At 41.9% G+C, this 26,273-nt stretch overlaps 1 protein-coding gene across 2 annotated transcripts in view; it reads right to left on the bottom strand.

Moving 5' to 3' along the window:
- Positions 1 to 446: 446 nt before the first annotated feature.
- CFAP91 (cilia and flagella associated protein 91) overlaps positions 447 to 26,273 on the bottom strand; it is an 85,512-nt gene continuing 59,685 nt past the window's right edge. The window contains exons 8-18 of one of the 2 annotated variants that reach the window (XM_043996571.1): positions 25,584 to 25,741; positions 24,142 to 24,321; positions 23,416 to 23,558; positions 19,020 to 19,136; positions 15,787 to 15,858; positions 13,530 to 13,676; positions 11,603 to 11,824; positions 8,571 to 8,719; positions 7,967 to 8,058; positions 6,918 to 7,097; positions 3,128 to 3,580 (exon numbers count right to left, since the gene is read on the bottom strand). In XM_043996571.1, the coding sequence (XP_043852506.1) occupies positions 6,919 to 7,097; positions 7,967 to 8,058; positions 8,571 to 8,719; positions 11,603 to 11,824; positions 13,530 to 13,676; positions 15,787 to 15,858; positions 19,020 to 19,136; positions 23,416 to 23,558; positions 24,142 to 24,321; positions 25,584 to 25,741 (1,459 nt within the window). In that variant the 3' untranslated portion in view covers positions 3,128 to 3,580; position 6,918. Of the gene's footprint in view, positions 881 to 3,127; positions 3,581 to 6,917; positions 7,098 to 7,966; positions 8,059 to 8,570; positions 8,720 to 11,602; positions 11,825 to 13,529; positions 13,677 to 15,786; positions 15,859 to 19,019; positions 19,137 to 23,415; positions 23,559 to 24,141; positions 24,322 to 25,583; positions 25,742 to 26,273 lie in introns of those variants that run through there. The other variant, XM_043996572.1, reaches the window with a different exon arrangement.

The raw sequence follows: 26,273 nt of genomic DNA, 5'->3' as shown, positions 1-26,273 counted from the left end.
TACTGACTCTAAGCCACTTACCCAGCCTGTACAAAGTGTCTTTCTACCACAAATCCTTTTAAGTGGTAGAAAAATCAGAATCCAAGTTTTCTAATGTGTAAAATAGGGGTATCACATGACTAATCTACCTCCCCCTCCCCTACCTCCATTATGAGGATTAAATGAGCAAATTTGTCAAAGAACGCTAGGATAAGACAGCACGATAATAATAGATAGTCTATCATACATGAATTTTTTAGTCTATGTAAATGATTTTTCTAGATAGTCCATCCATGAACTTTTAGACAGTGATAAAATTTATTAATAATTACTTTTTTTGTTTTAAAAAAGACAGCTTATCTTGAGCCTTTGTAGGGGTATATTCCTATTTCTGTTACAAAAAAAAAAAAAGAAAGAAAAGAAATCTTCAAACTGTCCCAAACAGAAAACCAATAATAGCTATCAGCTGTTATAGTATGTTTAGATTCAGTACATTGCTGTTCTTGTGCTTGTTTATTGTAAAGGTGGACATTTAGCACTGGGTACAGTTTTCAGTAAAAAGTAGTGATTAAAAATAAATAAATCTGGGATGTGGAAGGCATTAAATGAAGGAAGGCCAAGGAGTCAGGTCTTGGACCTGTAGGCCAGCATTCCCAATAATTAAGTGGCTCTGGAGGAAGTATAATAGGCTAAAAATGAAGTTCCTACATGTGCTCTTTACTACTAAAAATCATTTTAAATTATTGTATGTTTAATAATGATAAAAGTCTCCCAAGGTCATTCTTCTTTTCCTCATGAACCACACAGTGACAAGACCTCATGTGTATCATAAACTGGAAGAAGCAGAGATGGCTGGGATTCTTCTTGTCGATATGTACATCTTCTTTACAACATTCATAATCTGGCAGAAAAACAGAAAACAAAAAACCAAAACCATACGCAAATGTCTGCATTTTAAAATAATTCATAACACAACTCAGTATTCATTTAGAAATCTTACCATCATTTTTTTTTTTTGCGGGGCAATGAGGGCTAAGTGACTTGCTCAGGGTCACACACTTAAAAACTGTCAAGTGTCTGAGGTAAAATTTGAACTCAGGTCCTCCTGAATCCAGGGCCAGTGCTTTATTCACTGTGCCACCTAGCTGTCCCTTACCATTACATTTTACATTTCTCAGAAGTATGTACACATCACTAAACCCAGCATGAGAATTTTGAAGTTATCACAAGTCAAACTTAATTTTTTTAATATCTATTTTTTTTTGTTTTTCTGACTCTCATAGGTACTGCATATATCTATGGACTAGAAATATTATGAAGATGCTCCAAACAGACTTTCTTTTTGACAGTTTTTACAAATGGAACTAAAAATGCCAGTCACCTGACTCTACTAATCACTACCATCCCATTTCTTTCCTTCCTTTTATTGGCAAACTTCTTTGAATGAGTGACCTGTGCCCACAATGTCTGCTTTCCCACCACTAATTTACTTCCTGAGATTCTGAAATCTGGGCTCCATCTATCACTGCTCTATGAAACTACTCTCAGCTCACCAATGATTTCTGGAGAATCATCCCATGGGTACAAAAACTTGCAAAGACTGTCCTGGGCCCAGTATTTTTCGGGCATCTTTTGGATTAGGGAGCAGCAGCTACTTGGTGACCACGAAAATATAATTAGATTTTCCCACCTGTTTGCCAGAGCTTTTCCATATCATCCCATGATCTCAGAGGCTGCTGGCTCAGGTGTGTTTGTCTGCAATGAGCAGATTCTTGTCAATGCCACATTGAATGCAAACGATAGCTAAATTCAGCTTGCAATCTTCGAGAAAGATTTTTTTTTTCTGGAGAAAGTTAACTTCTGTCTTAGAATATGAAGGGAAAGGGTATGCATTTTGATGAAGAGTAAGGTGATGTTATAGACAAGTATTTGGGTCAATTTGGATGTGGGTTTGGTGAGAGAAATTGGAAAGGTAAGTGTTAAGAAAATGGGGAAGAAGTAAGCAATCACAAGATGTCACAGTATTTCTAACCAATCCAGACACAATACTGAAGAAGAGCGAATGACAGAAACCACAGGTGGCTCCTCAGGACTCTATAGTTTCAATGTAATTTGTTGCTTCTTTATAAATGCAACCATCTGCTTAATCGAGTTATTGTTCCTGACAGTAGGATTGTATATTGATTGCCTGAAGGGACTGAGAGGTTACTGAGTCCAACCCCATTTCCCAGATGAGGAACCAAGGCAGAGAGATGTGACTTGTCCAAGTCACACAACTAATGCTGCTACTAACAGCTAGCATTTACCGAGTGCTTTAAGGTTCACAAAACACTTTGCAAATATCATCTCATTTGATCCTCACAACAATCCTGGGAGGTAGGTTCTATTATTATCCCCATTTTACAGATGAGGAACATGAGGCAGACAGAGGTTAAAAGACTCGTCCAGGGTCATAGAGCTAGGAAATGCCTGAGGTTGGATTTGACCTCAGGTCTTCCTGAAGCCAGGTCCAGTGCTGGATCCACAGTGCCACCTAGCTACCTACTCATCGTGTAAATGTTGGAGGTCGAATTTGAACCCAGCTCTTCCTGACTCCAGGTCCAGTGCACCATCTATTGCCACTGATTCTTATGATCTCTGTAACACCTTTGGTGGTGGTGGGGGGGGGGGTTTCCTTGTTTCTTAGCTCCACCCTTCTCAGTAAATTATGATACAACCATATAGGTAGAGACAACATATCTCCAAAAGAACTTAAGCCAGACTCAGTGGCCTTCAGCTTAGAAGGCTGAAATCATTAACTCCATGCCCCATAACATTATCTGGGTGTAGCCCCATCTATAGCCTGAGAAGTTTACCTCCCACTCTTCTCAAAGCATAGTCAAGTCTTGGAATGAACTGAACCAAATAAAAGAAAATTTTGCTTTAAATAGATTTAACTAAGTAAAGATCATTAAAAACTGTTATGCTTGGATAGAAACCAGCAGGAAACAACATCCAACAGATTCATGAATTATGGTTTTATTTACATTTTTATTATCAAGATGGAAAATTACATAAAACAAAATCTTATTAAACATCATTATAACCAATTAAATTTGCTTTGTATCTATTTACATGAATATCGATGCATAACATGCCATAACTCTTTCAGTTCCTCCTCACTCTAAATCTCTCCTCTGCACAGGTCACAGATTGCAGCCCTCAGAGGTAATCTGGTCCCATCTCCTCATTTTACAGATGGTGAAACCAAGGATTCAGGGGAGCTTAAGTGACTTGCCCAGAGGCACGTAGGGGTAAGTTCATAGGTCTGATCAAATATTGGTCTTCTGACACCAGAATTAATGCTCCAACTCTCCATCAGGTTTCTTTATTCATTACCTTTTATTTATTTTTTCTCCTACATGGTTGTAGCTAGCATGGACAGTACTCTGTTCTTCAGGCTGCTGGTTTTGGTTTTTGGTTTTTTCCACTTTGCTCCAGGTTTCTTTGCATTCCTTATACTGGTTGGCATGAATTACACTAGAGAATTCCATTACATTAGGGGAGTATGATTTATTAAACCGTTCCCCTGTTATTGGACATTTAGGTTGATTCCGGTTTTCTGCAATTATAAACAATACTACCATAAAAACCTTTAAGTAAATAACTCTCTTTGTCTTTTGGGTAACACTTTTGGGGTTATTTCTCTACAAGAGTTGTCAGTCCTCCAAAGGGCTGGCTAATGTTGAATAGCTGATGTAAAATGGAAGCCCTGATATGGAAGACCCTCACAACATTCGCACAGTTAGGCCTGCTCACCCTGTAACTTTCAAGCTGACAAATCAATGCTAGTTCTGAATCCTTTTAATACAGTATTCCCTAGTCCTACTTGATGTAGCTGGGGCCATGTAAGCCCCAAAATGTCTAATCTGCAAGAAAACCCACTGAGGCAGAGCTCTGAGCCAAAATGCATTTATTAAATGGACCTGGTCCCCTTTAATTAATAGGACCTCAGATTTTCCTCATGATCTGAGCTGGTCCCTTTCTCCAGGGCCCTGGTTTTATAGTGTTTGATAAGATGATACAGAGATGACGCAGAGGAAGATACAGGATTTCACTGGTTGACAGACCTATACTTCGGCCCTCCAGGAGTCACTCGTTGGCCCAATGCACATGGCCATTTCCCCATGTTGGGCAATAGAGAGGGATGATGAAGGGCGAAGGGACAAAAATAAGCTGGGGGGCCTTCCACACAGACTTGGTCACTTACTCAGCTGGGAAGGAGGTTGGAGGTTCTCTAGTTAGCTTCCTGTAGTTAAGCAAGAGAACTTTATGACAAGCAAGGGAACTTATAACTTTGAAGTTTAAAGCTCTGTGGCCTGCTATAAGAAATCATATATCTAACCTTATCTAATTATCCCTAAACATAACACATATAAAACATGTACTAATATTGATGAATAGGCTGACTACATGGATATTTAATAGACAAATGCGACAGAAATAATCACTACCCCTATGGAATCACCCTAAACTGAATAATACTGATTGGAATAAACTAGGGGGTTAAATCGATGATTTGACACAGTCACCATTACTCACACAAGCTGTTAGACAATAGTGAGGGATCCCTTCAAGCCACCATATAAAATAATTTAAGAATAACTGATTATTCATATAGCACTCTGAGATATGCAAGACACTTTATAGATATTACTTCATTTGACTCTCACAAGAGCCCTGTGAGGGAACTCCAAAAGGCATTATTATGCTTATTGAACAAATGAGGTCACTGAGGCCAAGGGGTTAAATAGCTAACATTTATATAGTGTTGTAAAGTCTGCAAAGCACTTTACACATATTCTTTCATTTGATGGGTTGGGTGACTTACTCATGATCATAACAACCAAGAAGGGTAGAATTTGAACCCAGGTCTCTCCTGAATCCAAGTCTGATCACCACACTAGGCTAATTTCTTACATTGTATATGTAATGTTTTGTTGTTGTTGTTGGTTTTTTTTAGTGAGGCAATTGGGGTTAAGTGACTTGCCCAGGGTCACACAGCTAGTAAGTGTTAAGTGTCTGAGGCCGGATTTGAACTCAGGTCCTCCTGAATCCAGGGCCGGTGCTCTATCCACTGCGCCACCTAGCTGCCCCTTAGTATATGTAATGCAATGCATCATTCAGTATTTGTGGAAACTGAAGCACATTTTCACTGACTGCAGCACTGTGTTGTGGACATTAACTCTACCTCGACCTGGTTCTTGTGAGCCCCCTCAGTGAGCCCACACCCACCTACAGACTAATCCTGCCCCTGTGCCCCTATGATTCTTTTATACTTGCCTTATGAAGAGATAGCTATTGAGTGGACAAACTAGTGAATTCAACAGCAGCCAAACTCACCCAGGCCTGTTCTGATTCTCATGGCCCCAGTCTCCCAGTTCTGCTTTGCTAATTCAAGTCTGGTTAATCCTGTGGCTCTGGGTTCCTGACTAGACCCTAGCCCCAGGGTCTTCTCCTAATCTCCAGGTCCAGTTATTATGTCCCTTGTAGACATTTCAAATTGGATGTCTCAGGCATCTCATGCTCATTCTGTCCAAAGCAAAGCTTATTGTTTCCTCTTCCTAACTTTTTGGTTTCTGTTGAGAGCACCATCACCTTTCATCCGTCTGGAGATCTGGGCTCACAATGTCAGTCATCTCTCACTCTGATGTCTTCCTTAGCCCACATCTCCAATCAGTCATCACCACCTCTAATTGATTCTACCTCTATGACATTTCTCCACTCACTGAGCCACGACCCGAGTTTGGGCCGTCATAACCTTTTGAGAGGTGGTGGAGTGGCAAAGAGCACTGGGCTTGGAGTCAAGAAGATCTATGTTCAAATCCTGCCTCAGACACATACCAGCTGTGTGACCTTGAACAAGTCACAACACATGACCTCTCAGCCTTAGTTTCCTCCTCTATAAAATGGGGAAATAAAAGCACCTACCATGAGGTCACATATGCACAGCACTTTGCAAACCTTAAAGAGAAGTGTACATACTAGCTATTGGTGTTATTATGACAGCCTTCTAATTGCGCTCTCTCTCTCTCTCAAAACTTTTCCCTCTCTAATCCATCTTGTACCTGGCTGCCAAACTGATATTCCTAAAGCATGGGGGTGGCCGCGTCACAGATCCCGAGTCCCCCTAACCTCTAGGTCCAGGGCTCTTTACCTGTGCTGTGTCCTGGACCCCTCTGGCAGACTGGTGAAGCCGAGGGACCCATGCTCAAAATCATGCATCTAAATTCATAAAATAACATACCCAGGATGATCGAGCAAGGAAACCAATTCTACCAAAATACCATTACCATCAGATTAAAAAACAAACTCCCAGGCCCTTGGTTAAAACGCCCTGTTCTAGGTTAACACACAAATTCTTCTTAATTTCCCAATGACCTGGATTCAACCAACCTTTCTACCTCTTCACCTATGACTCCCTTTCACACACACTATGGTCAGATGGAGGACACTCCTCCATCCCTTGTCTCCAGGTCCTCACGGGTCAGTGCTCTCTGGATAGGGAACCAAAGAGCTAGATGTCAATATCTTCCCTTTTGTTCACTCCTTTCTTCCTGGTATCCAGATTCCAGGCCTCGCTGATAAGTTATTTTATTTCCTACCCTTCCTATCTCTTACGAGAAGGGGAAATTCAGGATAGTCTGAAAGCAGCAATTCTCAATCAAGTGTAAGCACTGACTCCTTTAATAATCCCTCACTCTTTTCAGCTGCTGCGGCGCCCTCTGTTCTGTCCTTGGGCTGATGACTAAAATCCACAGTTCCTCTAAGGACCAAGGGAAGCTCAGAGAAGAACTATCTTTTGCCTGCATTGACTATAAAAGACATCACCATTTGCTCACTGCTCTTTTATTCCATAGCTTACCTCAGGCCATGCAACCACAGAAAGTCAAACTCACCTCACTCAGACTTTTTGTGATCTTTGCCTGTTAATCGGGCAAACATCTTGTCAATCTCTGAGACTGGCCTCTGTCTGGGTGTTGAGACAGCCTCAGTTTGAGACTGATGGATGACTTTTTCAGTATTTTCGTGGATGATCTGATGAGCTGCAAGAATGTGCTTCCTTTGTAAATTCCTCACTGGAGCAAAAGGAAAGAAATACTTTTACTGTGAAATTTTATTCTGCAAAAGTCATTTGGAAAAAGATAACTGTGAAAATGTTTTTGTTTTAAAAATGTGCAAACCAATCGAATCAGTAAGCATTTGTTATGCACTTACTACTGTGTCAGGCACTACGCCAGGTGCTATAGCTACAAAGACAAAAGTGGTCAAAAGCATCCCTGCCTTCAAGGAGCTCACCTTCTGTGCATACACAGATGTTTATAAAACAAATACTACATAGCTCTGGACGTGGGCCCTTTTCTGCTATGCCTTCTACATTGCTGTTTCTGTAGTTGAGTCCAATATCATGCAGAATAAGCTATTCCTGGTAAAATCTGACATGGTTTCAAAATGACATGGGGTGACTTGGGGAGGGGAAGTGGGTCTTATCACTCTAAAGGAGAAAGAGGCAGCCAAACATCTCAGTGGACAGAATCCCAGGTCTGAAGTTGAGAAAATCTGAGTTCAAATCCACCCTTAAGACACTTACTAGCTGTGTGTGACCGTGGGGCAAGTCACTCAACGTCTATTTCCTCATCTGTAAAATGAAGATCATAATAGTGCCTGCCTCCCAGGGTTGTGAGGATCAAATGAGATAACAATTGTAAATTACTTAGCACAGCGCCTGGCACATGATAAGTGCTATATACAAATATTAGCTATTATTAATTATTATTATCATCACTGGATTTGCTCTTGCTGAATCTGACTCCTGCTTATATAGCCAAGTTATTCTCAGACCGAATCCTAGAGATTGGTCTGCCCTGATGTCCATCTCTGTCACCTTAACAAAACAGAATATGATTTTTAGAATACAAGTGGAAGTGAGGCATTGCCACGATCTTACCCTTCTCCTTAACAAATGTTTTCTGCACTTCTGGAATCAGGAAACTGTAAACCAGCTCGGCAACAATCTCTTCTGATTGAAGATGAGTTCGACTAAGTGATGAACAAAATTGAGTGGATTGATTAAAATGTTTGCTGCTATAGTTTAGTTACTTCCTTACACTAAGTCCCTCTTCCTGTGGGTGATAACCTGGGTCTGAAGGGGTCTCCACTGAGAGAGTTCTATGAAATACACAATGCAGAGGGGACATGGGGTGACTGCAGGATCCAGAACGTGGTTCAGTTCTGTCTGAATCAATGCCTCTAGTGGGAAAAGGGCCGAGAGGGACAGGGTTTATGCCATGAATGTCTAGCGCTCTGGAACAGCCCTCTGGTGCTGTCTGAAATCCTGTCACTAGTCACAGAGCCTCATCCACGTTGCCTTCATACTTTGATATAGTAGAAAAGAAAGCAAACTACACGAGCAAGAAAGAATCCAACAACAGAGGCATCCCAAGACCTGAAGCTGGCTGGTCATGTGTGGTAAAGACTTAGTTCACTGAAAAATCCTTTGGGCTGCAGTGACCAGACTTGTTCATGCCGTGGTCTGTTCCCTAAGAACTTACCGGTTTTCTATTTCATAAGCAATGTCATTGATTTCCTCAGCCATCTTCTGAATTTCTTTCCGGGATTGCTCTTCTGCTGTACTTTCCTCAGTATTTAGTATGATGTCTTCCAGATAGGAGGTAACGGTACTCTGATGAATTTTAATCACCTGTACCAAACATAAAACATCCTGCTTAGTTACACCAGGTAAGTAATGGCTGGGCAGTCCAAGACGTATCCACCTCAGCATTAGGCCTCATGCATACTATTGGCACTCAATAAATGTATGATGAATTAAGAACTCACAATAAATGCTGATTAAAAAATTAAGCCAAATACTGAGTAAATCTCCAAATAAAACTCTAAACTTTAAACATCTGCACTATTTTTAAAATGGTTTCTTTTTGATGTCAAATTCATTTAAATTTTTAACAAAAACAACCCCTTTGCTTTGACCTCTTCTGACTCATCCTGTGTTCTTATACAGATCTGTTGCCTTCCTTTTTTCATGTACTTTTAGTCAATGTGCATGTTATTCTTATTCCACAGAGCCTCACCTTGCATCATTTTGTGCAGACTTTACTGCAGGGCCATGTGATTCTTAGCACCCTCTTGTACCACTGCCACTACTCTGTCACTATAATTACAAAAGTGGAAGAGGGAGGGTGTCCGGCACTGAAGACCATTTTGTATTTTTCTTTGTCTCACCAGTTTGTGGGATCACAGAGGTCCTTACTGGGCATCCAGCTGTCTGGTGAAGAGTCTATCTGTACTGAGTTAGGCTGCTCCTTGGAAAAACAGACATAATCTGTAACCAAGATTACTCACAAAGCCTGCCAAGCACAAGAGAACCTCCTATAGATTGTGCTCAGCTGTGCAGCCAATAAGAATTCAGGGTGGACTCAACACTATTATGTAGCATCATGGTGCCGAGAGGACCCATGACCCGTACCAAAGCCGTTCACTGCCTAAAGCCATCTATTTCAGACTCTGAGCCCTGTGGTGGTTCTACGAACCTTGGAGAGCCATCCTGAGATTCAAACGTATGGGCTGGAAAGTCATAGGAGCATAGCAGAGGCATAAAGGATCATAAGAGTTTAGTATAAGCCAGTGGTTCTCAAAGTGTGGTCCAAGGACACCTGGGGATCCCCACGGTCAAAACTATTGTCCTAATGACTCAGGGACCCCCAAAACTACTTCCCAGGTTCAGTATGAGGAATTTAAGGATGACAGTTAAGCAAATCACGGCTTGAACTCCTGGCAGTGCAACACTTTCTACTCTCAGGCCGTGCAGGAATTACAAATCAAATAGCAAAATCCAGACAAGTCACCCACAGGACAGTCATTGGGAAGTAGAATCCTTAAGTCCTCTATTAGCGACAATTCTCTTCTACTTACCAAAGTGAGGGATAGAAAAATAACACCCTCCCTGGGAAAAAGGATGCAGGCAATGGGATTTTAACATCAGTGTGGGGATCTACCAGCACCTTTGGGGGCTAGATCTGCCTTTATTCTAGATCTGAGTTTCTGGCTGCCACCATATGCCATCCCTCATCCCCAACCCCATAGGGGTAGAATGAAGCACATGCTCCACTTCTGCCTGGGGACCTAGTCCTTTCCAGTGACTGTGGGCCCAGGCCGCTCAACCATCAGGCAGGCACAGTCATTCACATCACTTCAATCTGCTCCAATGGGATCCTGATGCTCAGCTGGAGGGCCCTAGGCCTGATTTATCTACCCTAATGCTGTGCCCTTAGGACCACTAGGCCTTCTCCCCTTTATGCTTTGCCTCCCTCAATGAGAATGACCTCCATGAGAACAGGGGTCATCTTGCTTTCCTATTTGATGACACTTTCATATTTCTTTTGCACATAGTATCTATCTGACACTTAGTGGATGAATTAAAGTGCATCAGTGGTATAGCCTGGTGAAACAGAAGGGGAATCTGTGTCTTCTGATTCCCAGTGACCTCACAGGCTGGAGCTGAAGGAACCTAACTCTCATTTTTCAGATAAGGAAGGAGAGGCCCAGAGTGGTAAAAGTTCTTCCTCACGGTTACACAGGTTAAGCGACCAAGGCAGGACATGGACCCACGTCTTCTGATTCCAAATCCAGGGCTCTTTGCAGTGAACCAGAGTGCCTCTTTCAAGTTAACTTTAAGTGGAAGAGCCTTAAACATGCTTCATGAATGAAGCCAACTAACATTTTAATCCTAGATTTTCCCATCTCTAGGAGAGGTTTTCAGATGCAGTTCTCTTTAACTGTTTAATGCCAAACATTCATTTGTCTGTATTTGGTTCACAGTCAAATGAGCTAACTGACTCAAGAGCTTCTATTTGAACTACTCAGCAGTTCCTATTTGTCCATTCCACGACAACTCTGGAAATACGTGACTGATTTTGGCCAAATGTGGAGATTACTAAAGGATATCAAGATATGCATTAAGCCAGATTCTGGCTTAGTCTGCACCTTGAACTACAATGGTATTTGATAAAAGTTTTCAAATTGCCAACTCAAATTTCAATAAACTGTGACATGTAGGGAAATAAATGTCCCCAAATGATTCAGTTCAACATATTGAAATGTAAGGGGCATATTGACTGTGATATTCAAACTGGATAAAAGTCGTTTACTTGCCTGTGCATGATAGTGGATGGCGCAGTATGTGTCACATCATTCATGAATGACATCCAAAATTGAGATTTCATTGAGAAATATTTTTCTTTGTTTTCTTTCTTTCTTTCTTTTTTGGACAGGGCAATGAGGGTTAAGTGACTTGTCCAGTGTCACACAGCTAGTAAATGTCAAGAGTCTAAGGCTGGATTTGAACTCAGGTCCTCCTGAATTTAGGGCCAGTGCTTTATCCACTGTGCCACCTAGCTGCCCTCAACAAATTTTAAAGGGCACGAGAACCACTTTCCTGAAGGGACCTTTACCTATGCCACTACACTCAGATCAAATGCTCACTGTTGTCTGAAAGGTCCATGAAATAACCTCACTGCTCTGTGTGGCCAGTTTCTGTTGATGTGAGTGGCACCCTCACTCTACTTGCCTCTTTAAAGATCTGATCCTCTTCACGCTGGCGCCTCTGCTCCACCTGGCGACGGCCGCTCTCCTCTGCTTCCCGGATGCGACGCTGCCTCTCTGCAAGCATGGCAAAGGCATGGATTCTCCTCTCCTCCTGCAGTCGGATGAGTTCTTTGGAGAGGAAGTCAAACATGTCTGCTAAGACTTTTCCTTCCAGTCCACCCAGGTGATTTTCAATCATTGCCATCTGAAAAACAAATTTTAAGAAGGACTCATATAGTTTGACTATTACTACAGAGGACTGCTGTGCAGAAACATGTTAGAGCAGCTAACACTCCTGCCTGACTGGCCACTCTTTGACCTTGATTTAATTATTTTATTTCAATTTTACTCATTCATTCATTTATTAATCTATCTATCCATTCATTCATTCACACATTTATTTATTTATCTTTCTATTTGTCTGTTCATTCATTCATTTATTTATTTTGTGGGGCAATGCCCAGGGTGACTTGCCCAGGGTCATACAGCTAATAAGCTGATTTATTTTTAATATCTAATTATTCATATGACTTCTAGAAAAGACCTCATTTCAAGTATCCCTATTAAGAGGGTCTCTAGTCACACTGTTATATTACAAAATGAGATGGGTGAATTTCCAGTGTCCTCTCAAGCTTGAAGGCAGGAAATGATGCAGGCTGGGATTTTTCTAAGACTTTAGCAAAGCTTTAGTGGAACATGATTTCCTTCAGCGTGAGGTAAATGGCGATTTATTTGAGAACACCTGACATTTTCATACAATTCTGGGAAATGGCAGGCTTTTGGTAGTACTAATTCCTGCACAGAAACGATGGGGCTGAAAGCCCAGACTACTCTGCATGCCTGAGCCCCCTAGCTCCATATCCCTGATCCTGGTCTGGGCCATGAATATTCCACATCAGTGGTTCTTTATGTTCACTTTATCTTCTTCTGAGCCAACAAGGCTGGTCTTAAGCTCAGAAGAGGCTAGAGAACAGCTTATACAGCATAGTCCTGCTTTCAATGACCGGCTCTGGGGAGGAATAAGAAGCGATGCCCCCCAGCAGCTAGCTGGGCCCTTGTCATGCCTACATGTTGGCTCCCTGGTTTGGCAGTTTCCGACACTGCTGCATCACCGTGGGGTCGTGGTCACTGCCATATCCCATAACACAATGACCCCTTGCCCTATATACTGAATGATGTCCTTCGCCCTTGGCCGAAGCCACTTTCCTTGGAAGAATCAAACACCGGGACCCCCCTCCCACCACCAAGGCTCCCACCTTCCAAGGCTGGGTTGGTACCAGGAAGGCAATGCAGCCCTACCCACTGCGTAGTTATGGCTGCTTTCTGCAATGGTGCCTCAATCTACTCCTGCTGTTATACCAAAAGAGGACCCTGCTAACCCCTACTCTGCCTTGCTGCTCCTGCTGGGATGCCGACTGCCAGATCCCTTTAGCAGAGTGATTATATTATCACATCAGGAGCCCACGATCCATGGCACTGTTGTTATGTAAAAGTTATCTGAATTCCAGTTCCATCTATACTGAATACCACTGATGCTCACTAAAATAGAGCACAACAGATTGTGCATGTTACTAAATCTGTGTCAGTTTACCTTGAGTTTTATTTTACACAGAACACAAAATATTAAGAGCTGGAAGGGATCTTGGAAAGACTGACTCCAAAGTCCTTGATTTCAATAATGAGGAGGCTGAGGTCCACGAAACACAAGTGACTGGTCCACGGCCGTGTGACTAAGAGGCACCTGGGGCTCCTAAGCCCTAGTCTGGTGCTGTTCTTTTCACCACTGTAGCCTACAGCCCAGACCTCTATCAAGGCACACTGTCCTCACCGTGGGCATGGCTGTTTGCTCACAACTTAAAAAAAAAGAACAGAAACATTTGATGGAGTCCTTTTCAAAACGATTAACAGACCTTCTCCTCGTGCAAGTTCCGCTGCCGCTGCAAGGCCAGTGTGACTTGCTTCTCTAGTTTCTTCACCAGTCTGTCATCTTCTTGAAGTGAATGGATAGTCCGCAATTCATTGATCAGTTCTAACCGCTTTTCTTTTCCTTCAAACATCTTAATCAAAGCAAACAGAGAAGGTGTGATCCAGGAGTTCTGAGAACAGACAGAGCTTTCTCCTCTGCATTGAGATTTGTCTTAAAACACTTGCAACTACTCAGCCCAGGTAACTCCCACCCACATTGCCCCCACTTCATGTGGATGAAACAATGTGTTTCCCCAAGAAGCAGCTTGGGTCACTGTTCTGCCACATGCCCCATGCCCCTTGGTGTGCTGAATTGAAGGAGCCAGGAGCCATCAGCCCACACAAGAACCCGCTGGTGCAGCATCTTGAACTCCTGTCCTCAAAGACTGGGAATCGACTAGCACACCTGTACTGTCAAGTTAAATGGAGACCAAATGCTAGGATGCGTCCTTAAGAAAATGTACTGAAACAGTCTAAGAAAGAGTATGTCTCTAAAGAGCAGCATCTCTAATGCTGTGTAAGTGGTTAGTGTAACTGGCCTACCTCAAGAGCTCTCTTAAGGGGCTGATTGACCTTGGGGAGAATACAGACAAGTGTACTCCCCTTGCTTTAAAACCATATTATCCAACTGAACAAACATACTTGATTGCTGATTTTTAAAAAGTATCTGTAGGAGCAGCTAGGTGGCGTAGTGGATAGAGCACCAGCCCTGGAGTCAGGAGGACCTGAGTTCAAATCTGGCCTCAGGCACTTAACATTTACTAGCCGTGTGACCCTGGGCAAGTCACTTAACCCCAATTGCCTCACCAAAAAAAAAAAGTATCTGTAGAACAAGAATGAGCTCAGAGGAAGCCTGGAAGTAGAAGGTGATATAGGAGGGAGAGACTGTGGCTGCGCACAGATTTCCCTGAAATGCCGCTCCTACGCCAGTACTGTGGTGCACAGATAAATGGAGCCGGAGGCTGTGGGCACAAGCACGTCTGCCAGGGGATTGGGGAGATTCACAGAGTGGGAATGGGGCTGATGATTGGGCTGAGCCAGATGCTGTGGGAAGTGGGATGGGTGACCAGCCGAGGCTAGGAGAAGTGACACAACTGCGTGGTGCTTGGTGCTGCAGCCTGGAAATCTCCATTTGTCTCTTCATGGTGCACTGTGATAAGGGGGTAGAGTGGGAGAGCTTTTCCCGGCCCCTGTGCTGGTTTGGGGTTATGGCCCACAATGCTCCAGAGTCCAGACGTGTCAAGCCCTATGGTGGGAGGAGTGAGATCCTGCCAAAAGTTGTCTATCTGAATTATACTTGATTGCTACAGACTCCTAATCCCTTATCCCTAAAGAAGGAGTGCCGGGTGGTGGGCCCTGGACATAAAGATGAGATTGGTTGTCTTTGTTCCAAATCCCCTCTTTTCCTTTTTATAGCAGGGGAATGGGCTGACCAAGGCAACAGCCTCCCTTCCCCCTCCCTACCCCCCCCCAAAAAAAAACCCTTCAAAGCCTTTTTTTCTTCTCCGCCCTTTGGAAAATGGGTGCCTCTTTTTCTGCAACACAGTGTCTTCATTTATTTTCTAAGGCTGCCGCCACCAGTCTGCAATATACGCTCTCCTGTCTACGCTCAGAAGGGTGGCCCCCTCAGGGAAATACTAATATGTTAACAGGATAGCATGCTTCCTGTTCACCTGGCCTTCCCTAACCTTTCTCATTCCCAGGTGGGCCCCTAAAGATGTTGTGACCACTTTTGGAACGAGGCTATCTAAGTGCCTCAGTGGTTCTTCATCTACATTTGTTCTCCCTTTTAGAATACGGGCATCCCTTTCTATATGGAGAATCAGACAACAGAATTCTGGATTAGGGATTTGATAAGCTGGGAAACAAATTTGGTTCATGTTGCTGTTAGATACAAATCTGTGCAGATTCCCGGGCGAAGGAAATTCTTTCATTGAGCATTTCCAAGAAAAGGAAAGGGTCTCTTGCTTCCACTGCCATAAAGGCCTTCCTTCCCTTTCTGGGCTGTGACGCCCTACTGGGGCAACGGCAGTAGAACCAGCTTCCTACCACAAGAACTGGGTGGTTGGTTCAAACCTGGGGCAGAGAAGGCATTCTGCTTCAAAAAGAAGCCAGTGGGGAGATCAAGATTTCACTGACTGAAAGCAAACCACACTGCCCAAAGCGGAGGACACTTGTAGGAGAGCGAAGGAGCCCAAGTACCATGTTCTGGATGACTCGGCCACGAAGTAACTTTTGCAAGTAGACCACGGCCATTTCAATCTCCTCTTCTTCCTGAAAAGGGCGAACAGACAGAAGAGCAGGGAGAGATGAAAGTGCATGGTCACTAGCCCACAGCAGGCCTGCCTGAGGTGTGGAGGCAGGACCGCATCCCTGAGATGGAGGACCCACCGAAAGAGTGGAGGATACTCAGGAGGACTCATCATTCCCAGTGTCTGGACAGTAGGTTCCTCAGCGACAATTAGGGTACAGAGGTCAGAGTTGGTCTTCATTGCAGCCACGTGAAATTTTACTACCTCACTCTCCCTACTTCTCCCTCTACCTCAATTGCCTGGGACTGCCCCCTCCCTAGGCCCCATCAGTTATTACTAGTTCCGGGGCCAGTTCTGGACAAGATCTGCAATGGAAGAGATGGTAGTGGTGAGAGGGGAGGGGAGGGTGAATCCCTAGAGCTGCTCTTCTTTCTAGACCACCCCCCATACCATGCTGCCCCTGACTGCCCTGGCCCCAGCTGGTAGCACAGACAGCTTCCATTCTGTCGTCACCCCCAGCCAGAGGGCCAGCCTGCTCCTCACCTCTGAACCCCTATTCTACCCAAACTCTTATGAGGAGGCCTGGGATATCCCAAGTGTAGTTTTCCTCTGGAATGTAGGAAAATCTTATTTCATTCAATTCATAATCTACAAAAGCCCCACCATTTATTAACCTATGTTCCACTTGGTTTTTCCTCTTTATGTTCTGTATGAAAAAAGAGAGAAGGCTTAAGTGTGATTTGGGAGGAATATAGAAGGGAATTTTATACTTCCTGAGAACCCTTCGTTGGAAACCCTTGAAAACCTTCAAAAGGTTATAAGGCTAACTTCTGGGGAAAGTGAGAAACCTTGGTCAGAAGTGACAGGCCTGAGCAGTTTGAAAGGGAAGCAGGCAGGGCAATTCCCAGGGCCCTGAGGAAAAAAGAACAGGGTTGACTAAGGACCCCACCAGGACCAAGTGCTGTCGGGCGGAGTCTGTAAGAGCATCCCACCCTTACACACAGCTTCAAGCATCCGTGTCCCAGCCCCTCACCCCTGACAACAGCACCCCTTCCTTGCTGCAGCTTCTTCCTCGGACTACAGGAACCACTGACCAAGAGCTGGAGCAGGCGAATCCCCACTCCCTCCATCTGGCAGGCTTCTTTCTAGTGTGCACATGATCCTACCCTCTGCAGGAGGGGAAGATACATATGGGAAAACCAGACACACGAGTCTGAAGACAGATTCCCAGAGGAACACTGTGACACAGGGTGGTTAAATAGGCAGAGGAGGCGAGGTATCACTGTGCCTCAAGCTGGCCTTGGGGCCGAGAAGACCAGGCCTTAAGTCCTACTTTGGACACATGCGAGTTTTATGACATTGGGCCCTTAACCTCTCAGGGCTCTGGGCCAGAGGTGTCTCCTATAGAAGCACACATAAAAGATCCCCACTATCTATGTTCTATTATATTTTTATTTATTTTGTTAGATGTTTCCCAATTATATTTCTTTTTTCGTGGAGCAATGAGGGTTAAGTGACTTGGCCAGGGTCACACAGCTAGTAAGTGTCAAGTGTCTGAGGACGGATTTGAACTCAGGTCCTCCTGAATCCAGGGCCAGTGCTTTATCCACTGTGCCACCTAGCTGCCCCTCCCAATTACATTTCCATCTGGGTCAGTATCTGACACCTCTGTTCCAGGTAACTCTCTAGGGCCATCTAAGTCATAGAGAAAGTGCTGACCTGCACTGGGACAGGGAGTTTCCTTGCCCAGTTCCCTACACCAATGACACCATGCATTTATTCTCTCTCCTATTAGGAGCAGAAGTACTTCAAGTACAGGATGGATCTGATTGTCTGGCCTGGTAACCACCCACCCTGGTAGGAACCCACATTGTTTCTACAGGAAAAGCCCTCCAGAGATTCAAATGACAGACTTTTTGAAAATCTTTCCCACATAACCCATTCTTACACCTGGGGATGACCCTACACATAATATAGCTGTCTAACTTCTCCACTCTCTATATTGTTAATCCATACTGATTTCCAGAGGAAACAGGACAAGGTATGAGTCAGATTTCTATCAAGTGTGTAAAAAATTCCTTTCCAGAGAGCAGAAATAAGAAAGAAACATCATTGTCATATAAACTCAGCTAAAATGTAAGATGATGAGTAAGCACATGTAAGGGGCTAAAATTCTAACTAGTCTGTCTAAAATATCTAATGAGTGGTCACCAAGAAATTATAAGTTTTAGCAAGAATTTAGACTTTTAATCATTTATTAAGGAGAATAAGAATTTGGTGAAGAGAAAGGCCTAGATTCATCTATCTATCTCAGGGAGCTACAATTCTCCTCCTCCGCTCCCCACGAGAGTCCTGGAGAAAGGAGTGAGAGCGTGCCGGCCTCACCCCCTCTTCCTCCCACAAGCACACATTACTTCCTGATGCCAAAGAAAAACCACATGTCTTGCCCTCAGGCACCTTCTCCTCATGGTGGAGCTTTCCTATATTAAGTCTCCAGCAGGTGCCGTCATTCCAATCGTTACACACAATAGACCAGCTTATATTTTTCGCTCTAGATGAAATATGCATATCCTAAATACACATTCTGTTAATTTTTTTTAATTTACCTTGCATGAAAGTAGTAATAAAGCTTTACCTAGCTGCCAGTAGTCTGCTAAGGCAAGGTGAATAGAAGGCCAGGCCTGAAAGTCAGGAAGACTCATCTTCCCGAGTTCAAATCTGGCCTCAGACACTTATTAGCTATATGACCCAGGGCAAGTCATTTAACCCTGTTTGCCTCAGTTCCTCATCTGTAAAATGAGCTGGAGAAGAAAATGGCAAACCACTCCAGTATCTCTGCCAAGAAACCCCCAATAGGGTCACAAAGAGTCAGACATGACTAAAATGAATGAACAAGTCTGCTACTGGTCCCTGTTCAATTTCATATATCTGATAACAATAATTATGTCACCTATCGGTCTTCCTGTATTAAGATGAAATGGTGGTTGTATACCAAAAATTCAGTTTTCTTAGGTGTATTTTTCATTCTTGAAAATTCTGGATATTTTTAACTTTTAACAAGAATGAAAGTATTATTAAGCTTGGGATGGAGTATAGGAGCACTGGTAAACAAGAGAGGGGACAGTTTTCCATCTAAAATAACGTCACTGAATTTCTAATTAAGAGCAAGCATTTCTAACTTACAGAAGAACACATTTCCAAGGTTGGTGTTGGAAGTCGAGGTGGTAGTATAACTCTTTTCTGAAGGAAGAAGAGTTTTTTCTTTGGTTCAGGACCTCTCCTCTTTTTATCCAACAGTGCCTGAAATAAAACAAGTAATTCTATTCTTTATCTTGTCTTTCCCTGATATACCTAGATCCAAGCAGCATAGTCCTTCCTTAATTGGCAGAAATATGACCACTCCAGGCTGGTTATAAAGTAAATCTTACAAATTAATGTCAAAATGGACTCCTATAAAAATAGCTGGAATCCATTTTATAATTCATTGTCACTCTCTTTTATTAAAGAGTTCTTTCCATTTTAATTTAGCATTAAAATTATATTTTTCTGTCATTTTGGGGGGATTTTTATTGAATTTGCTATAAGGGATTACAAACCTCATTATTCTAATTATTCCTACTATTAATCCAAACTTAAGAAAACCAAGATAAACAAAATTCTCTAGCTTTCTTCTAACTTGGACTTCCCATTTCTTATAAATAGGTAATTATCTTTAGCATTACTCTAAATTACAGAATCATAGATCTATAGTTAGAAGGAACTTCAGATGTCATCTAGTCCAGCCCCCCCTCTTTTTTTTTTACAAATGAGGAAACTGGGGCTGAGAAGTTAAGTAACTTGTCTAAGTTCTCATGAGTATTAATGTGTCAAAGGTGGACCTGATCCCATGTTCTCTGACTCCAGAGCTCTTTCCACTAAGTACCATGCTGATGACTATGACACTCATTTTTCTTTTTGTCTACCTGAAACAGCATTCTATAACACTGAGTAGTTTAGCTAATTTAATAGTTTGAAGCTAAGTTCTTAGATTTTGTTAGCAACTGATCTATGTTGATCTGATTAAGTATGGATTGTTTCAAATACTTATCTTTTTGGCTCAGGGTACTGATGGTTGTTCAAAGATGTCATTGAATTGTACATGACTCTCTTTAATGTCTACATTCTTTTCAACCTTCCATCTCTCACCTTCATATGGTCTACTAAGTTTTGCTGAGTAGGTGATTGTGGGTTCATGGCCCATGCGTATTTATGTATATGTCCTATTCTAATTTCTCTGTTTGTCTTCTTTGAGAATGTTACATAATTTTGATTGGAATACGTTGGTGTGTTATTTCTGTCTGTCCTTTTGCAGACTTCAGAATTACCAAACTATAATGTTGAAATTTAACTATACTGGGTCTAGGAGAATTGAATCTTGGGGTTTTTTTCTTGTCAAAGGTCCTGCCAATTCTTTCTATGTGAGTATATTAGTACTGGTTTTTGTTAAATCTGGAACATTTTCTTGAATGATTTCCTACAATAACAGTAAGAAGGGTTTTTTTTTTTCCCCTCTTTAATTTTCAGGGTTGTTAATAATTGAGATTGCTACATCTTAACTATCCCCCAGAGCTGTGACTTGAGTCTGCATGTTTTCTAGGTCATTAATAATTCAATTATTTTCAGATCATGTTTTTCGAGTTGGTCTTAGTTGTCGGCAATTTTGTTTTCTGCTATAATAAGGTCTGCTGTTGATTTTATCTTTTAATTCTTTAAGACTTTCTATTGTGTGGCCCATATTAGCCCTTGTTTCCATTTCCTCACAGTTTTAAAAGCCCATATGAGAGAGAGCTGCTCTTGGCATCAGGAAAGCCCAGGTCACATGCTAGTTCTATGATTCTGGGTAACTCCCTTAACCGCTCAATGCTCTAGGCAACCCTCCAAGACTATGTTGCAGAACCTGTACTGGGAAGGAGGTTTCTTCCTCCAGGAGTCCCCATACCAGTGAAATCACAGGTCCAGACTGGTCTCTATGCCTGTCCTTTCATTTTAGCTTCAGTTCCTCCCTGGATCTTCTGTTTTCTACAAACTCCTCTTTTACTGCCTCTTGGGAAGTTCCTGTCAGTGTTAATTCTTTCTTATGCCCTTTAAACATGCATCCAGTTGAGGATGTCTCATGGAGTATCTCCAGCTGTGTCCTTTTCTAACTGTATTGTTTCTGTTCTTTTTTCTGTTTAATTTACTCTGTAGTGTTGTTTTTTAAATAACTGGTGTCCTTCACTATTTTTTTAAGTGAGGCAATTGGGGTTAAATGACTTGCCCAGGGTCAGAAAGCTAATAAGTGTCAAGTGTCTGAGGCCAGATTTGAACTCAGGTCCTCCTGACTCCAGGGCTGGTGCTCTATCCAGCTAAACATATGCATGCTTCCATTATCCCACACTTTCTCCCTCCCATCCCCCAACCACAATTGTTTTATATCCGTTAGGATATGCTAGCATGTGCCACCTAGCTGCCCCCCACTATTTTTATTTACTGTTTTAGCTGAATTTTATTTTCCTGCAAGCATGCATATGTTTAGCTGTTTATTTTTCTTTTCTTTGGTACCACAATTGTTCATTTTTAAGGGATATGTAAGGTTACTGGCCCCTCTGAACCTCTCACATTGCAGTCTTCATTTGAAAACCAGTGTCATGCTTTTTCTGGTTCCCAAAGCATCACTTGGAATATAAATTGATTATTTTCTGTCACCTGTTTCATTTTTTGCTCATGTTTTGACTATATATACATTAATGAAGTATTTCATGAATTTCTACAGCCAAAAAATTATCTGATGGCCAGTTTGATGATGATTATGAGCCAAACTTGGTCAAAGAGGTCCTCAGATGAGACGCAGAGTCTGTCTGTTACTGAATAATCTTCCAGGTTGGTGCCATTTGCCAAAGCTTGGGTTCCACCAGTATAACCTTGGAAAACCCGTCACCTCTATATATACCAAAGGGGTTCATCAGAGCCAAATCAAATTTGGGAGACTAGATTTATATACTAAAATTTTTCCAATAATTAAGGTCAAAAGATATCACTCGGAGGCATCTAGGTGGCACAGTGGATAAAGCACCGGCCCTGAATTCAGGAGGACCTGAGTTCAAATCCGGCCTCAGACACTTGACACTTACTAGCTATGTGACCCTGGGCAAGTCACTTAACTCTCATTGACCCACCTCCCCCCAAAAGAAACCTCAGTCAAATTTTATGTTTTACATATGTCTTTTACTGCTCCACCAGCTGCTAGTACCTTCTCCCTAAAGTCACCCTCTACCTACTTTGTATATACCTACATCTGTACATGTTGTGTTCTCTGGTTAAACTGTAAGTTTCTTGAGAGCAGGCCCTGTGTCCACTTTTGTATTTGTATTGCCAGTGACATCACAGTGCTGTGAATATAACAGTCATCTAAAGCATGCTTGCTGATTGACTGATTCCTTTTAGAAAGTCCAAAGATTTTGTCTTAGAACTAATTTGTGTGTAATTAAATAAATAACTTCCTACCCCTCCCCCCCAAACATCTGCTGTGATACTGTGAAAAGGCATCCTAGCTACACAGTCCAAAAGAGTCAGATGCTGATACAGGATGGAAGTAGGATCTGAAGGCATACACTAATTATTTTCATTGAAACTCTGGGGTTTCTATGTTCATAAAATAGTCATTTTACAGGAAGTGCCACTGGTGATTGATACTATTCACAGGAGTGGTCAAGAAACCCTCCTCTTCATCTGAGCTTAAACCAGGTGAAGAGGAGTAAAGAAGATTCTTCTTTGCTTAGGAAGCATGTATACTGTCAAGCAAAAAGGAAAAATGAGGATAATTAAAAGAAATGGGAAACCTAATGTACTAGAGCTTCATTACAATATACCTAATTAAAGTTTATAAAATGTAATTTAACGAAAGGTTTGGAGTTTGGCCCTGTTTCCTATTCTATTATCCCACACTTTCTCCCTCCCATCCCCCAACCACAATTGTTTTATCTTTGAGAAAATATGGACTCTCCTATTAGGGAAAGCTTCCAAGGAGGTGACGCTGCATTGAGAAGAAAAGACAAGAAGTATGGCGAAAGCCAACACAGCAAGAGAGCTTTGTATTTTCAGAACCTTCACCCAGAGAGCAACAGTCCACAACAAAACTGTAGCCCTTCTCAGAGAAACAAAGATCCTGGCTCTACTTACTACTACTGCCGGGCAACCTTGAAGAAGGAACTTCACTTCTCTGGGTCTTAGTTTCCTCTTTTGTAAAATAAGGGAATTGGACTAGATGACATCTGAGGTAGCTTCTTCCTCTAAATCTCTGACCCAATGACCCTTTCGAAATGCCACTTTGCAAGGCAGCACTTCCTTCGTCCTCTCCCCCCTTAGCCCTCCCCCCAGGTCCTGAAACACAGCATAACTTCTGCTGGGTACTAATTGGTCTCTGGTTTCATCTTCCATTGGGGGAGTTATCACGTTCTAATCTCACTACAGCGGGGTGTCACCATTAGTAACTTGTTCCAAATGAATGAACTACACGGGCTATACTATGGTTGAAAGAAACAAAAATGTGACTTCTTTATACCTGGTGAACCTCAGCTAACTCAAGATCCAGTCTTGCTGACTTTTTAAGAAATTTACTCTTTGTGGTGATGGCTTTGGGTTTGGGAGCCTTGATCCGAGGCTGTGTTACAAAATCTGGGAGAGAGGCCTCGAGTTCAAGTAATCCTAGGAGACCAAAAGACATGAAAGAGCAGGCATTTGATATAACATTCATTGAAATCATGCTTATTAACTAATGCCCTCTGTGTTGTACCACACTGTGCTAGCAACTAGGAAAGAAAAAAATGGTGAAATGTTGAAAAGCTCAAGTGAGCTTTATAGGGAGATACTTTGCTTCATTGACCTTTAAGAGAAACTTATGACTCTCTCTTCTCCTAGGGTCCATATTATCTTTTAGCTACCTCCTCAAAGTCCTCTTCCCCTCGCCCAGGACCCTGGTACAAACCTTTTAGGGGTTCTTTCTAAAGGAGTACATTTTTCTTAATGGTTTCCTTCATAATCCTTGGTTTGGGTTGTTACTATTAGAACACCTCATGCATATATTTAATAAGTTCTTCCTGAGCAGGAGTTTCTGTTCTTCAAAATAACAGCATATTTCCAAGAATAATTTGCATAGTTTATTCTTTCCACAATTCTGGCTTTCTTATATTGAGCTTCCTTTAAGTGTGTCACCCTCTGTATTCTGTTACATAAAAATCTGTTACTCTGATATACTTATATGCTTGATTTTTTTTTCATGATGACTTACCCTCATAGGTGTTAAGAAAGTGGTTTTTGACAACAAAACGCTCTGAATTATTGTCTGGAAAGCGACCCAATCGAGAAAGAGGTCCATAGACTTGAGATGCATAATCATTATATTCACTTATGATGTTTCTTCTCTCAAATTTCCCCTCTACATTTCTTTCCTTCATCATTTTTCTGAGTGCTGAAATATAATACAACTACATAAAAATGGCTTCAAAAATATTGTTCTTTTGGGTGAAGTTACCTAAACAAACCATATCTAAATTTAGCCAAAGACCAGATCCCAAACTAAATAATCCTCACGTCCAATGTTACACTTAATGTCCAACACTAATCTCAACTATTTCTATTTTTCTTGAAACGAGCATTTTATGTCGAGGAACCAGTACTGATGCTTGAGTTTAATGTATTTTGCTGAAAGTCATGTATATAGCATTCAAAACCATACAGTCACATGGGAAACTAACTGAAGTCTGATTTCTAGTGTATTCTCATGGTGAAAGCTGAATTCAAGAAACCTTTATTAAGCACATATTATGAGCACTACCCACTAGGGAAACAAAACTTTAAGTCTCAGGGACCCTTCCCTTTCACTGGAATTTATACCTATATAAAACCTCATGGGCTGGTGAACTGTTGGATGTTACTTACTTAGTCTGATTCCACAGCAACAGCTTCAGAAGTAGCTGAACACAAAATAAATTTCAAAATTGAGCTTAAATCCTTCCCTGAGAGAACCTAAAAGCATGGAAAGTAGACTATTCTTTAATAGTCTCGAGTCCACTTTGGATAGCCTCAGGATGAATTAAAGAATGCCCCTGTTGCATGTTTTTAGGACTGCTTTGTAGCCAAGAAAAAAGTCACTGCTATAAACACTTAAAGAAAACATAACTAAAGACTCACCTTGCCTACTTTCACTTTATTGTCCAAATGTTACCTCAGGTCCTGCCACCTTTTTTTTTTTTTTGGTGAGGCAGTTGGGGTTAAGTGATTTGCCCAGGGTCACACAGCTAGTAAGTGGTAAATGTCTGATGCTGGATTTGAACTCAGGTCCTCCTGAATCCAGGGCCAGTGCTTTATCCACTGCACCACCTAGTTGCCCCGGTCCTGCCACCTTTTAAAGCCAATTATCTAGAACTCCAGAACTCCAAAATGGGGAAACCCTATAGTAGGGATCTGTCTACTATGCTCCAGTCTCCTAATTTAAACAACCTGATTGCCTGGCAATTATCAGTGGATTTTTCTAGAATTTGATTTTGCCTTTTCTCCTTTCTGGATTTTAACAATAAATCACTGTGCATTTCTCATTTCTGGTTGTGTACAATGAAAGGATTAAAAAAAAGGATAAAAAAAATTTCAGCAAATTTAATTACACAGCTGATTTGAAAACTTATTTCAAACCAATTTTTCAATTTCTATGATCTTTCCTATGACCCAAATTACCTGATACATGTGCATGTCTAATTTTTGACAATTTCTCTTCCTTTTCTTCCTGAAGTTCAGACCACTGGGCATTCAAACGCTTTATGTTCACCTCATTTTGATCATCTTCACGCTTCTTCAATAGCTGTTTGAGGACCTCTAGCTGAAGTTCCTGCAGTCTTTAAACGACAAATATATGATGTCTCAAATAGGAATTCTCCAATAAAGTGCAGATGAATTACTGAGAAATATTTTGCCCTTTATTCTGGCTGGCACTTGTTTATCAATTGTTTATTTTGTTATGTGACATTTCCAGGGAACAAAACCTAAACTCATAGTCTGAACTTATCTGGTATTGACCTATTTAAAATCCTACACTCTTTTGCAAGGGTCAGAGTTTGACTACATCAACAAATCAAGTCAAGGAGATTCTTATGATGCTAGGCCACCAAAAAATAATTCCATGGGTGACAAATCATTGCAGTTCCCTCTACACCCTCTTAACATGGAAAAAGCATAGGTTACTTTTGCTATAGTTCAACCAATCAGCAGGGATGTATTGGCATGTCTATCCCAAAGCTCCCTTCTGGTTCTAAAGTTCTCTATCTCTCTTCTAGCTGTCTATTAAGGACTCCAAGTAATACAAAAGAAGGGTATGGCATGTCTTAGATCCTCGTGAAGCATATCTTGTTTTTGTTTTCTATCTGTATA

The sequence above is a fragment of the Dromiciops gliroides genome, chromosome 3 (assembly GCF_019393635.1).
Source record: "Dromiciops gliroides isolate mDroGli1 chromosome 3, mDroGli1.pri, whole genome shotgun sequence".
Classification (NCBI taxonomy): Eukaryota; Metazoa; Chordata; class Mammalia; order Microbiotheria; family Microbiotheriidae; genus Dromiciops; species Dromiciops gliroides.
This window is presented reverse-complemented; position numbering and strand designations above follow the sequence as displayed.